General features: G+C 36.6%; 1 protein-coding gene across 2 annotated transcripts in view; it reads right to left on the reverse strand.

Moving 5' to 3' along the window:
• Positions 1–15,469, reverse strand: part of cbwd (COBW domain containing) — a 63,432-nt gene that overhangs the window by 32,271 nt on the left and 15,692 nt on the right. For both annotated transcript variants that reach the window (XM_059969948.1, XM_059969947.1), the window contains exons 5-9: positions 13,224–13,315; positions 7,028–7,087; positions 6,002–6,039; positions 2,084–2,130; positions 1,709–1,795 (exon numbers count right to left, since the gene is read on the reverse strand). In XM_059969948.1, coding sequence (XP_059825931.1) covers positions 1,709–1,795; positions 2,084–2,130; positions 6,002–6,039; positions 7,028–7,087; positions 13,224–13,315 — 324 coding nt within the window. The remainder of the gene's footprint in view (positions 1–1,708; positions 1,796–2,083; positions 2,131–6,001; positions 6,040–7,027; positions 7,088–13,223; positions 13,316–15,469) is intronic.

Below are 15,469 nucleotides of genomic sequence, written 5' to 3' on the forward strand. Positions count from 1 at the left end.
TTTTATTAATACAATTGTGAAAGTTTAAAAACTATTTTATTAATTCAGTCTTCTTTCCAACATTGCAAACGGTCCTAAATCTTATTAAATTCTGGATTGTTGGTACATGAATCTAAATGTAAAAGTACAAAACACTTTGAAACCTTCAAACGATGTGAGGAAAAGAACATTTGGGCAAGATCAGTAATTGGCTGCCAATTCACGGCCACTAATAATGAAATAAGATTTTCCTGGTAAAATTCAGATCCACTGTAGAAAATGTAGTTCAAAACCTATAGAAACAGCAACTGAAATTAATTCCAATTTGCCATAATCTCAAATACCTTTCTTGTTTCTCCATAACTGTTTTCATTTGAACTTTGAAATCCTACTTCCCAAGCAGTCTGTTCTTCTTGGATAGTCCTTCATCTCAGGATGACCCAATTACCCCTACTTCCCAACTCTTTGCTTTCTCATGAAGTTAGGTCACTTTGTTCTACTCATTCTTTTGCTATAGGACAGGTGTTCCCAACCATTTTTATGCCATGGACCAATACCATTAAGCAAGATGTCCATGGACCCCAGGTTGGGAACCCCTACTCTAGAATTTCCACTGCAAGCACATCCAGGTTTTAGTCTAAAGTTGGCTTAATAGCTGGTTATCAATGCTTACCAGACTAAGGAAAGCCACATTCCCACTGTGTGTCAATTCAAGTGCTGTCCCTTGAGAGTCGCTGTTGATAATCCAAATGTATTCACTATGACTATGTTGGTCAAAAAAGAACTACTCAGAATCACATCTTCCAATACTGTCCAAAGCTTATTAATCAATTGAGAAAGCATTGGACTGTCCTACAAATCTCTCCAAAGAACTGATAATCACCAAAGTGGAAAATTCAACAATTTCTCAATAATTATTCAGAGATTATTGATTTTAATATTTGATTTGGACAAAAATTACCAATTATCTCCCAATCCACTGCCACTTCAATGATTTTTGATACATAATTTTAATTGACAACTTCATGAAGGTTTTTGAAATCAGCATCAGTTTTATACAAATCCTGAAGGTCTCTTCCCATCAATCTTTGCTCTATTGCACTAAATAAATTAACTATCCAAGTTAAAGAACAGCATCTGTTACATTTAGTCCCAATTGATTTCAGAAACAAAAGTGCATTAAAACCAAATGTCAGCTACACAAGGGCAGTCTCTAATATATTGATCTGTAGAGTATTTTGAAAACATGAAAAAACAAATCAAATCCATGAAAAGAGGCAAGAAGTGATACCAGCAGTGGGACTGTGGTAACATCTCTGGTGTTCCTCAGTCTTAGCAAACTCCCATATGGTAACAAAGGAAATAATCCAGCATATTTTTCCTATCATGTTGAGACTTGCTAAATTGCGAAACTTCATATTATGAAAGTACATCTAACGAACAAGGTTACATTTATATTCAATTGTGTAACATGAAAATCATAAGCTACACATCTGAACGTATCTGAATTCAGTCTAGTGATGGGGCAGATTAGATGCCGTCTGACTATCAGCATGTCTTTGGACTTCCACCTCTACATATATGTGGTGGTCCAAGTGGCTCTGAAACACATTTAATAGTCAAATGCTCCTTTCTGAAACACTTGCTTACATGACAACAGCATTCAGTCCAATATTACACCTCAAGACATATTGCTCTGTATATTATACAGGTATATAAGCCAGCTTACCTTACAGCTGTTTTCAGGTTAACCAGCTCCTCATGTTGAACCAGGTCAGTTTTATTAATGATAATAAGGTCACCAAGGGCAACCTGCCTGAACACAAAAAGGTAGGATTAATCAAATACAAAGCTACTGGAAAGCATTATCTTTGAAAATGCTAACAGGTTAAGATAGTTCACTGATGAACTTGGAGAAGGTGGAACTTTAAAGAGCTACATTGTTAAACAAAATATTCATAAAAATAAAAATAAATTCACACAAAAATAAATTCTTTAAAAGTATTAGAATCACATGTGATCTCACTTTACAATGACAGACCATTTAAAGTTACTTTGCAATACATTTAGTCTAAGTATTTTTCCTTAGAAGTGAATAGAGTACCTGGCTGCTTCATTAATCAGGCCTCCAGGTTTCTCTTCCATCAGATGCTGTAGGAAATACAATGTATTCATAAGCACAATGCACAGAATAGAAATAGCTAGTTTTTCATTTAGGTTATATTAGTGGCTATACACAACAAAAGCCAATTTTATTTAATGCTGGAAACCATGTATTCATTAAGCTTTCATATAAAATAGAAGAATGAGCCATTGCAGCCCACTTCACTTCAAACTGTCTTCTTGACTAATACACAGAATCGGGCTATCTAGCTGCGTTCTCAGTTGGGCAGTAGTGCAAGGAAATGTAAAGTATAATTAGGGGGGTGGTGGTAGGAATGATAGAAAGTAAATAAGCATTCACATTTCTTCACAAACTAAAGAGTATATTGTATCAAATTGAAAAGAGAAAGAAACGAGGAAATGTTTTGAATGAGAATCTTCTTCATAACTTCAAAAATCAGCGGAAGAGCCTCACTTAGTAATCTGAAGAATGTTTTTCATCAAAAACACTAATGGTCTCTCACTCTCTCTCTTCTTAAGGTACTGGAATAACTGTTCTCTATTCAACCATCACCAATTTGTTTCCACCCAAGATTCAAATCTCTTGTTCTGTTTTTAAATCTTAAGTTTCAGACCAGGCAGAGATTTTAAGTTTTCCAAGGAGAGATGGTGCACAACAAAATAAAATACTTACACAAATAGCTCACTGTAAATTATAGCTTGAGCTTAGGCCTAGGACAAATCCAACTTACATTTAAAATAACTTTATGAAAAGGGGCAAATACACAATAACACAAAAATAATACTCAGTCCGTACTTAGAGGACTTTTAAGGTGAAAACAGCAAACTACGATCATTATAGAGAATAAAATGGGTCTTATTCTTCCTCAGGATTTCCATTACAGTAATTTCAAACACACTACACATTCTAACTACTGTCCATTACCTCTGGAACTGTTACATGTTTCTCCATAGAGAGGGATCTATACCTCTCTGGACCTCCAGTTAGCATTCACAACATCCTTAAATGACAACTATGAAGTAAAACAAAAGGAACTGGTGTTCCTAAGGCCAGATAACTCTCATGCTGTATTCAGAATTAACTGTGAAGAATTAATCTTCTCAGTTACAGTAAAATTACATTTACATAAAAGGATGTATACAGCACAGAAGATAAAGGGTGACAGGTAAAACTCAGTCACATCTTCATTACTGATGAGACTGTTAAATATACCCATTTATCCTCTGCTGGTGTGTAATGTTTGATCAGCTGAAAATCCAACATTCAATGAGTGCAACAAATACCACCCAAAAATGATTTCTGAAAATGTCAAGGATATTTTTGTGCCGGGAAGCTGAAGGGAAAAACATCTCCTTATCTTGGTAATGAATATGAACCCAAGAATGAAAAATTCTGCAAACCAACAATACAACAAGCAGTCAGAGAATTATGATCCAGCAGCCATGTCAAAGATCCTGCACAGGATCAGTGTTGCAACAGGATGGAGACACTTACTTGGTAGCAAGACAAAAAAATACTTAATAATCAAGGAATTTTATAATACAGGAACAATGATTTTAAATCACCTACTCAGAAATTAAGAAAAATGTAGGTTTCTCATATTTGCTTACACATTTACATTGAATTATAGATTTTATGTTAGCAAACCATATGACAGAAACAATCTCCTGCCATTTGACCCTCAAATATAACCTAACTGACTTCCCATTATGTAGCAATTCAAATGGTAATTTGAGTCACACATTCTCTACTGTAAATAATCAAAAGCAACTTGTGCTATATTAACACAGAAAGTAAAAAGAAATCACCTTTCCTTGACCTTTTATAAATCCCTGTTCATTAACTCTATTCAATTAAATGTTGCCAACCCTTTAAAGTCAAATCATTAAAGAACTATGGCTCTGGTCTAAATGCCAGGCCCTTTGTGTCAAAAGCTACCATTTGCACATGTCCAATCATTTGCCAATGATTAAGAAATTAATATTTTAGATCACAAGATGACAATCCTATTATTGTGATCGGTCCTGATTTCAATTACTACTTCAGTTTCAATTTAACTGGCTGACCACACAGCAGCTCTCCCAGCTTCAGCTGTGATGGGCCCAGCCCGTGAAGCATGACACCTTCCAATTGCAGCCTATTACCAATGTGTCATCACTTGTAGTGACATCAAAACTATTTAAAAGCTGGATAACTGGCAGAGGTCAAGCATTCGGAGTTGCCAAGGTGGACAGGTTGCCAAATTTTCATCCTCAAATGAGAATAAAAACAAAAGCTTTGATATTTCAGCCCATAATTGAAATTCAGCAGGTTTTTGTAAATCTGTCAATCTGTCATTCTTTCAACCTGATCTGTGCTAGCCATGAAATAACTTCATCTGATCTACATGTGTATTTTAACAATTGCTTTTCAAACAAAGGAACTGCCACTACACTTTGAAAATAATTCTTTTACAGAAAGACCACATCTGTTTTGCTTGCAAGAGAAAAAATGTCTTGCATGTGCTTTTAGTAAGTAGGAACCCTGCCTTTCACAATAGACGATTTAATCAATAGCCCAACAAGGCAGGTTTCTAATGGAAGAAGTAATTGAAAGTTAAACAGTAACAGATAAGCACTTTGTCTGATATTTTCATTTTTCTCCTCTCATTCCTAGTCAATTTTTATCTTTCTCAGAGCACTCATTCTCACTGTTCCATAAGCATTTTCAGTTTCATCTCAGTCAATTAGTAACTTGTGGCACAGAGACACTTAACTTCCCAAACAGAAATCAGAAATGCAATCCTGTTATTTTCGCAATTATCTGCCAAATAAGATCAGCGACACCAATATGGAAACTAATTAGTGCAATGGTTAATGAGTGTCAGAGTTGAGGGAGTACCGGAGAACAAACAGTATTGGAGGGAGAGAGGTGGAATGAGGAGAGGGTGAAGGAAGATGCAGGTGTTAAGAAGGAGCAAAGGAAAGAATGTAGTGTTCCAAGGGTGATGAGCAATGCTCTGATGCAGAATCTTCAATGTGAGAAGTTAACTGTTTCTCTTGCCACAGATGCAACATGCTAAGTGTTTCCAGTTTTTCTTTCCTGTTTAAATTTACAATTTTGATTTCTTTTCAGGCAGAAGCCCAAGGTAAGATTGGGGTAATAAATATAAGTGTTCTGGGAGTGTATAATAGGAGTTTAAGTATGAGGTAGAATGACTTGAAGGCAGGCTGATAAACGAGGCAGAGGTGGTTGGGGCAGCAAAGCACTGTGGGAGGCGAATCTGGGGATAACAAAGGAGAAGGCAAAAGATGCAAAGAAGGAAAGGGAAAAGTGAAGGGCAGGAATACAAGCTGATGACATTAAACAGGAGTAATAAATGAAGGAGCCAGGAAAACATAGGAATAAATTGGAAAAGCAAATCCTCAAGGAGAAGAAGTGCATGTGACTTATGAATCATAACCAGGGTAAGATACTGACAAGGGTGGGCCATACTCTAAACATGTACAGAAGTTATATTTAACATTCATTGCAGGTGATGTTTAAAGCTCAATTTTTGGGTCCAAGTTGTCACACCATCCAATTCCAGATTGAACAAGCAGTTGAAAAGGGTAATTAAATGGATGGTTAATATATAATGGTTCTGGGGGCCTTGTTTAATATAAGGCATTTCATATCACAGTGTGTTCAGATGAGCTGGTGGTGATCAAATATTGGACCTTTCTGATTGTAATAACATAATCTCTGCTCCTTTCCAAGTTTACCATCAGAATTATAATTGGAAGTTCCAAGTTCTACACTTGAAAATGAACAAATTAAAGAAAATCATGCTTGGGAGTAAGGTGAATATGTGTTTCTGAGTTTACTATGATTTGGAAAAGTTAAAAACTCAAGCAATTTTAAAAGAAGAAATGTTACCTGCATTCCATACTTTGCATCAACAACAGAAATAATACCTAGAGTAGAGAATAGTTCAAAATCTTTTGATATCAGTTTTCAATGATCTATTTATATAATGACTTGCACATTTTATTTCAAAACACAATATTTTAATGTAGAAGAATAACTAACATAAATTTTGAATTTATATAATAAATGGTATTTTCTGTCCTCCATATTTCTTTTCCATGTCAACAGTAATAAACAATCTGACTATTGGAAATGAGTTTACGTTTGAGGACATAATTTATCTAGTAATACTGATAAATTTTATCTTTTGTCCCTCTACACCATTCATTGTTGCATACTGGCTACAGAAAATAGTTTATTAAAAATTCAGTAACTGTAGATAAAAAATCCCAAGTTTGTTCTGGTCTTTGAGGTGCTGAGTTGGCTCCTGCATTTTGCAGCACTGACACTTGACAACAGATTTGCACTAATTCTCGATTCAACTGGACTTCACATATTTCTGTTTTTCAAGATCACTTCCACAGGTTAGCAAGCAACTGGATTACCCCCCTTATATTATGCACAACAAAACTGTAAATTTGATAACAGAAATTAATTAAAATTTAACTGAGAAACCTCAGTGTACCTAGGTTCCTCTGAGCTCATCAGAATTCCGCTAGAATTTTAACTAAAATATCAGATTTATAGAGCAATATGCTTCTTATTTTACTTTCAGTTTTCAACCACCAGTTATATTGGATTAACTTTGGTCTTCTGGGTAAGGTTTCCTCACAAATTAAAGGCAGATTCCTGTTTTCCCACAAATCACTGTTCTTGCTGTGCCAAAAAATGTACAGACATTGGCAATGTTGACCTTATTGCATTACCAGCACGCACCCAACCTCCAGTTTACAGCTCGATGAAAATTGTCTATATTTGTGAAAGGTTGATTTCTTCTTCAATTGTCAAGGTATTAGGAAATTTTTACACCTTTCATTACATTGGATAAAAGTTAACAGTATTTGTTTCATTGCAAAAACTTATTTAAAATCCTACCATCAAGGTAAACATCACTTCCCAATTCTGCATCGACCCAAAACATGGCTGAAACAGCACCTGTGGGAAGAATGAAGTTAACTATAACAGAGCAATTGTTAAAATTACAATGTTGTTGCAATGGAACTATGTTTAAGTATAACTAGTTATCATTTCAATGTTTACAGCTCATTTGAAAATGATTATTGAATATTGTTTTCTACTTCAGTTCACTTAACAAATCAGCTCCAGAAGGCTACAAATCCCATTATTTACTCAGTTCCAAGTTTTCGCTGTCATTAACTAGAGATTCCCCCACAAGTCACTGCTGTCAGCACAAGATGTTGATCATTTTACGCACACTTTGCCAACAGAGACACCAAAAGAAAAGCCCAGATCCTCCAAACCCTGCTTGTTCAAAGTGAGTGTTGACATTGGTGGCAAAGTCTCCAAATTTATCAAGAAACTCATTGTTTCATGTTTCCATAACCAAAAATGTCCTTGTAAAATTACCCTTAAAGTATAAAGTGATTAGCCATTTCTGGGAGAAAAAGGCAAAACAAAATAAGCAAATAAATGAAGAAGTGTTTTACCACCAAATGACAGGATATCCACCATCTACAAATTAGACAAATGCCCAGCTGTGTAATTAATCTCACAAGAGAAATACAATTTGAATGTAAATTGTTATTAATTCTGCATGCATTACGTTGACATGTTTTGAAGGCTGAAGTTACTTTCAAAACCTGTTAATAACAGTTCTCAGAAACTTAGCTTGGCAGAAAAAGCTTCAATCCTGGCATGTGTTAGTAAAAGAAATCAAACCACAGATACCCGTTGCCAAATAGTTCTACAGACATCTAACATAAAGTCCCTCCAAACAGTAGATAATTTGATACACCAAAGAAACAGGCCCTTTAGCCCATTGATCATGAAGCACCCATTTACACTTATCCAACTCCTCTCATAATCTACGACTCACACTCTAGCAGCAATTTATATTAGCCAATTCATCCTCCAACTTGTCAGCTGTTGAGACCCAGGAAGACGCCAGAGCACCCAAAAGAAACGTTTATGGTCACAGGTAGGGCGTACAAGCTCCATACAGAGTACCAGAGGTCAGGAGTGAAACAGGGAACAGCAAGCTCTTCCACAGACAGGGCAAGGAGCAGTGGACCTGGTGAGTGGATATCTGGTTGATGCGGTTGTCTGCTCTTACCAGTGCTTTTGTGTGCTTCGAATACAGTCTCTAGGTCCTCAGTACCAACGTTGAGTGCTCCTTCTCCACTTTGAATGACTCTTAGTACAGGTACTAAAGTCCTGTGTTGACCAACTGTCCAGAGTGGTCACTGATATTTTTAACCTCTTGCTTTAGTAGTCTGTGGTAGTCATCTGCTTCAAGGAGGCTTCAATTATACTGGTGCCCAAGAAGAACCTGGTAATCTGCCACAATGACTGTCGTCGAGTAGCACTTACATCCACTGTGATAAAGTGTTTTGAGAAATTGGTGTTGAAACAATCAACTCCTGCCTGAGAAGCAAATTGGATCCACTCCAATTTGCCTACTGGCATAAGAGGATCACAGCACATGTCATTTCATTGGCTCTTCACTCAACCCTGGAATATCTGGACAGCAAAGATGCTCTTTATCAACTACAGCTTGGCATTCAAACCTATCATTCTCCAAGACTAATCAATAAGCTTCAAGACCTTAACCTCAATAGCTCCTTGGGCAATTGCATCCTTGATTTCCTCACTTACAGACCCCAGTCAGTTTGGATTGATAACAACATCTCCTCCAAAATCTCCATCAGAACAGGTCCACCACAAGGCCGTGCGCTTAGCCCCCTGCTCTAATTGCTTTATACTTATGACTGGGAGGCCAAGCACAGCTCCAATGCCATATTTAAGTTTGCTGACGACACCACTGTCGTTGGCCAAATCAAAGATGGTGACAAAGCAGCATATAGGAGGGAGGTTGAAAATCTGGCTGAGTGGTGCCACAACCACCTCTCATTCCTCATTCATTGTCAGCAAGACCAAGGAGCGGACTATTGACTTCAGGTGGAGGAAACCGAAGATCCATGAACCAGTCCTCACTGGTGTGGGGGGGGGGGGGGGGGGGAGTGGAAATCAGGGAATCAAAGGCGGAGTGGATTAGCAACTTTAAATTCTTCAGTGTTATCATTTTAGAGGATCGATCTGGGCTCAGCACAAAAGTGAAATTATGAAGAAAGCATGGCAGCACCTCTACTTCCTCAGAAGTTTGCAAAGATTAGTATGTCATCTAAAACTTTGACAATCTTCTCTAGATGTGGGGTAGAGAGTTTGACTGGTTGCATCATGGCCTGGTATGGAAACACCAATGTCCTTGAACAGAAAAGCCTACAAAATGTAGTGGATTCGGCCCAGTCCATCACACAAGGGTTATCACAGGAAAGCAACATCCATCATCAAGGACACCCACCACCCTGGTCATGCTCTCTTCTTGCTGCTGCCATCAGGAAGGTGGTACAGGAGTCTCAGGACCCACACCACTAGGTTCAGGAATAATTATTAACCCTCAACCAGCAGGCTCCTGAACCAGTGAACAGATTCACTCAACCTCACTTGCCACATCACTGAAATGTTCCACAACCTATGGACTCACTTTCAAGGACTCATTATCCCAGATTCCTGACATTTGTTTTTTTTTTTCTCTTTCATATTTGCACAATTTGTTGACCTTTGCACATTGGTTATTTGTCCATCCTGTTGGGTGCATCTTTCATTGATTCTTGTGTGATTCATGGATTTTCTGTGTATGCTCATAAGAAAACAAATCTTGGTTGTATATGGTGACATTTTATGTACTTTGATAATAAATTTATTTTGAACTTCCAGTGGTTCTGGTGCACAGGTTCCCAAGAATCAGTGAAGTGCCACATTTCATGGGAACTTTCAGCACACACTTGAATAACTTTCTCTATCTAATTGGTAATCCTCTCCTACCACAGAGCTTCGAGTAAGGTGCCTGCTTCAGTTTAATTTTGAACATGTGAACAGCGTGGCCTGTTCAACACTGTTGACTCTCAGCTGGTTAACTTGTACATTACAATCTGCAAAACTGTGGTCAAATGTGGAAGCAAGCATGTGAAAAATGTGTTTATTTGAATGAAAAAATATTAAGCTTTAAAAAAAATTGTAGCAATGGTTATCAGTCAACATTGAAGTATTGAGAAAAGAGCAAACATTTCATGAATAACTTGGGCGACTTATTATAGCTGCACGTGGTGACAATACTATAGCCTGCCAGGGGTGATTGGATAAATTAACTATCAAGCTTAATGATTGAGATTGATACAAGGCTCTCCATTTTTATGAAGAAATGCCTTACTTTTACTTGGAGAGATTGTTTGTACTAATCTGTTTCTATGGCTCTTTAAAATAGGCTGTTCACTGAATGAATCAATTTGACCTGCTTTACATCAGACAGCCTGGATCTGCCCACTTCAAACTCCTACATTACCGTATTAATAGGATTGTTTTACTTGAGCATTATTTGCTACAACCTACAGTCCAATTACAGTGTTTCAAAATATAATATAGGATTAACTGTGAACTTCAATGGCTCAAAGGTTAAGCTATCTTTCTGGATTCCAAGTTGTCCAATCATATATGTATAATCATTTAACAATCATTGCCAAGTCGAAGAGACTGAGAATGCAACACTTTTCGCAAGATTGTTAAGCAATGCTTGAACTTTTTATTAGACTTCATCCAGAAAAATTGACAATTGTGCTAATTTCAGCATCAAAAGATTCAGCATCACAAGTCCTCATTCCAAGCAAATTAAAATATCACTTATGGATAAAATCTGGTCATGTGTCAAAATCCAAACTCAAACAGGTCACACTCGGCATAATAATCTGCTTACGTGAGTGAATAAATTCTTTATATGTTCTTTCAACCATTGAAAAAAACTAAAGGCAGACTGTATAAGAACTGTCTGAGAAATGAAGTTGCAAGAAAAACATCTGCATTTACAATCATTTAAAATATACTTTCTCCCTCACAATGCTTTCAAGTCCTTATAATAATGCTAAATCAACAACTTTGATTCAAAAATGACAGTAAGTAAATCTACATTGAATATAAAATATAAGCCATTTGGTCTAATCAGTTCTTGTAGATGCTTGTTCCATCCATGTCTCCTTTCAACTAATGCTATCAAAATAACCCAGTCTTTTCTTCCATGTAACATGTAAATTAGCTCTGTACACTCAGGTGACAAACTGTCCACAACTTCATGGCCTGTTATGGAAACACCAATGCCCAGGTACAGAAAAGATTACAGAATGGATACATTCTGTACACTCCCCAGAAGTTATTTAAATTTTTTAAGAGTTTAATAAAAATTATTCTAAAATCAGCCCCACATTTTTCCCCAGCTACTGCAGTTTCTGCATTCTGCAGTGCAACACCGCATTCAAAAAGATCCCTTTAACACCAGATGCTATCCTAAACCGAAACTCCTGATGGATGTCTATTCTACCAAGCAATCCAGTTGTGAACCAATAAAACTTCTCAATAGAAACAAGAGAAAATCCAAGCAACACACACAAAATGCTGGAGAAACTCAGCAGGCCAGGCAGCATCTATGGAAAAGAGTACAGTCATCATTTTGGGCCAAGACCCTTCCTTCATTGGGACTGGAAGAAAAGATGAGCCTGACAATGAGCCTGATCAAATTAATGTTCAAAATTGAGGATTCTAAATAAATTTTGCATGCAGTGAGAATTTCTGAACAATTCATGAATGCCTGTATGATAAAATAGAAGTTTCATAATTTACAAAGGTCTGCCTGAAGTTCACTGATAATATTGTTCACTCTGGTTTGACTGTTTCAATTTGACATTGCTGCATTCATGTCATTATAGAAACTGGTTAGGCAATTTGATGGATTAAATTTAAGTTCTGAACATTTCTATCTTTTCCACATTTAGTCCAAATATTTCACAGACAAAAGGACACTTACAAAATCAGAAAGATATAAAACTGTTTTTTTTTTCCCAATGAAATGCACAACTGCTATAAGGTGTACCAAAAGAATTAAGAATGGACAAGATTTAAAGATTTGATATAAAATTAAATCAACAAAATTCAGTCCAGAATTATGAAGCTTTATTTTAAGAATAAAACACTGATTAGAAATTAAATGAATTTTTGACAGGTCCCAAAGCAACAGCTGTTGATAAAGAGCAAATAATAAATGAAAAGTATTTTTATTTTGAGAAGAATTGTGACATGTCCACCTGACAGAACGTAATACTTCGGGGAAATAAAACAATGATAACTGAACTCATTTTGTTAATGTCTAAACCTTTCTACCTGAACTGACAAGATACTGACCTGGCACGTCATTCCTGTCAACAACAAAAGATCTGTCAGTCCGTTACATTGCTTGCTCATCCGAGATACAACTCAGCCCAAAGGCTCTAATGACTACCTGATCTGTATTGATTTTTTTCCCAATAGCTTAATAGTTTCCCTATTTTGTGAAATGGATTTGCAAGCCATGGGTTCAAAATCAATGTGCTTAATTTTAAAGGAAGTCAGTACAGCATGACAATTACTCACTGAGTTTCTGCCTTCTGAGTTATACATGAGGAATAACTTAGATGGCAATAAAACCTCTAAATTTACTTTTGTTTTGAAAGATTCCAGCTCCTTCTTCATGATTTTATAATACAAAAAGTTAAAGGAATTCTTCTCCATAATTTCTTTGCTTTAGAGAGGAGTCTGAACTGTTATTCCCTATATTTTTCAGTGTAAAAAAATGCAAGTTTCACATTAGCAGCCATTGCAAGCTATCATTCAGAATGGTATTCTGTAACATATTGCAGGACAGATTTTAGCTATGAATTCCTAACTAGAGCCATGCAAAAACAGAATGTTCATTTGGAAAAGGTAATTAAGGTTACTAGATCAAAGTTACTAACTGATCTGATAGCTGTATTCAGTCATTGAATTTGTGATCTTTGGCTCCTTGTACTTTAAATTACTGACTCTCCAATAAACAAAGCACCAGAGAATTTTTAACAGTAATTCTCCTAACATTTTGTCTGATTTTGACAGTCAACATATTAGAAAGTAATTCCCTATAATAAGAGATCCAACAAAAGATGTGATATGATATCAGCTATTTACTTTTATAATCACGCATTCACGTCATTACCTGGGTCAGCTAAACCAGTGGTTTCTAGCAGAATGTAGTCAAACTTGCCCTTCTTCTGCATAAGGTTCTCGATGGCCTTCAAACCATTGTCCCTGTATGGGTTAATTATATTTAAAAGATCTTAGCACCCCAGGGCTCTTTAAAATAAATGCACAGCAGATTTAATTATGAACTTTCAGTACTAATTGTTTGATACACTATCTTCAAACTCTTGCATACAATGGAAATGGGAAACTATTATTTGCAACACTTTCCAATAAAGCTACAAAAAGCACAGCTAATACTAATAGGCTGGATTGTTCCACTGTCCCTCACCTCCTTATTGAATTGTTAATCTGCCACCATTCCTAGCCTTGAATACAAGAGGCAAGAGCCTAATAATTCAGTGATCCACATTCAATCCTAACATGGATGTTCTCTACTGATTATCCCTCTGATTTTCCTCAGATATAATAGCTTCCTCCCACAAAGGCATGGGAGATAATTATTATAGTAAGTTACACAGAAAAAGTTGGTGGTAGTAGTTGAACATATGAAAGAGAATAGGTCATGGGGAAATGAATGAAGAAATATGACTGGTGGGGTTATTCTACAAACCAACAGAGATTTGATGGGACAAATAGCCTACTTCTATTTTGTAAGAAAATATGATTATCCAAATTTACTGATGAAAGCTAAGTGGGAAAATAGTGAGAACATAAAATGTCTGCAGCGTTAGAAACGGGTTAAGTGGGCAAAAATGATGGGAGGTGATGAAGAGAAATAAGATATTATCACTTTAGTAGAGAAAAATGGAAAAACATACTATTACATAAAGATTAAGTTATTGAGTATTAATGTTCAGGCAAATTTGATCACCTTAAGTAGTACAACAAGCGTGAGCTTATGACAAACGTCTAGGAAGGGAATTGCAATAATGGCATTTATTGTCAGTGGGATAGAATACAGGACTATGGATATCTTCACCAACAGAACAAGGCACATTCTTCACCATGTGATTCCTTTGTCAGACCACATATAAATTGAGTATCATGTGCAGTTAATGCCTCCTGTTGAGGAGGGAATTGCTTGCCTTTGAGGAAAGCTTAGTGCTTATATTCCTGTGGAAAAGAAGTTTTGTGAAGAAAGTGTGATTCTTACTGAGATACAAAAGATTCTGAGAAAGCTTGACAGGATACATTTCCTCGCTGAGCGGTTAGAGAACCTCTGTCACAGTTTGCGGATAAGGGGTCAGCTATAGAGATTAAATGGAACTTCTTTTCTCAGACTATACAAATCTTCGAAATTCCTAAAAAGGGCAAAATTGTGATGTATATTCAAGCGTGAGACTAGCAGAATTTTGAACTCTAGGGAAGTCACAGATATGAGAATTGCAATTGAAAATGAAATGACTCCATGAGTAATGACCTTATTGAATGTCACAGCTGACTCAAGAGGCTACATAGTTAAACTTATAATCTTAACTGCCTTCAAGGAAGCAAGGCAGACACTGTTAACTTTTCTGGGGTTAATTATTCTCACTGATTCTGCATGTACAACGTTTCCCCTGCTAAGCGAAGGTACAGCGTTCCTATGAAACCATTTGTAAGCCGAAATGTTGTAAAGCGATTACCATTAATTTAGATAGGAAAAATTTTTGAGCGTTCCCAGACCCAAAATATAATCTACCAAATCAAACCATTAAACACATAAAACCTAAAATAACACGAACAGATAGTAAAAGCAGGAGTGATATGATAAATATACAGCCTATATAAAATAGAAATATTGTATGTACAGTGTAGTGTCACTTATCAAAATCAGGAAGACAGCGAGCCAAAATTGGTTTGGAGAAAAAAAAATTGGCATGTACACGCGTAGGCACACAACCGCCCGCACAAAGCTTCATGGTAATGGTAGTCTTTCTCGGGGTAAACACACATATAAAGCCAGCATCTTTTTTTCGTAGAAGCGAAAATCCTCTTTGGTTAGCAAAAACAGGTACAAATGTAGGTCTTTCATAACAGCGAGCTGTCTAAGGTGAACGTTCGAAAAACAGGGGCCACCTGTATCCCATTAAGTCAGAATCTTAACCTGGCCGCTTGAGCAGTTAAGTAGAACATAAGCAGGAAGGAACTGAGATCACGTCTTAAATAGGGAGAGGCACCCATGCAAGAGGCAAATCGAATGAGCCTTTCCTGTCCTCCATATTCAAAGCACAGCAAAATACACACTGCGTACCACCAGTTGTGTAAAGACACTGCCTA

This window comes from Hypanus sabinus, chromosome 5, assembly GCF_030144855.1.
Source record: "Hypanus sabinus isolate sHypSab1 chromosome 5, sHypSab1.hap1, whole genome shotgun sequence".
In the NCBI taxonomy this organism is placed as follows: domain Eukaryota; kingdom Metazoa; phylum Chordata; class Chondrichthyes; order Myliobatiformes; family Dasyatidae; genus Hypanus; species Hypanus sabinus.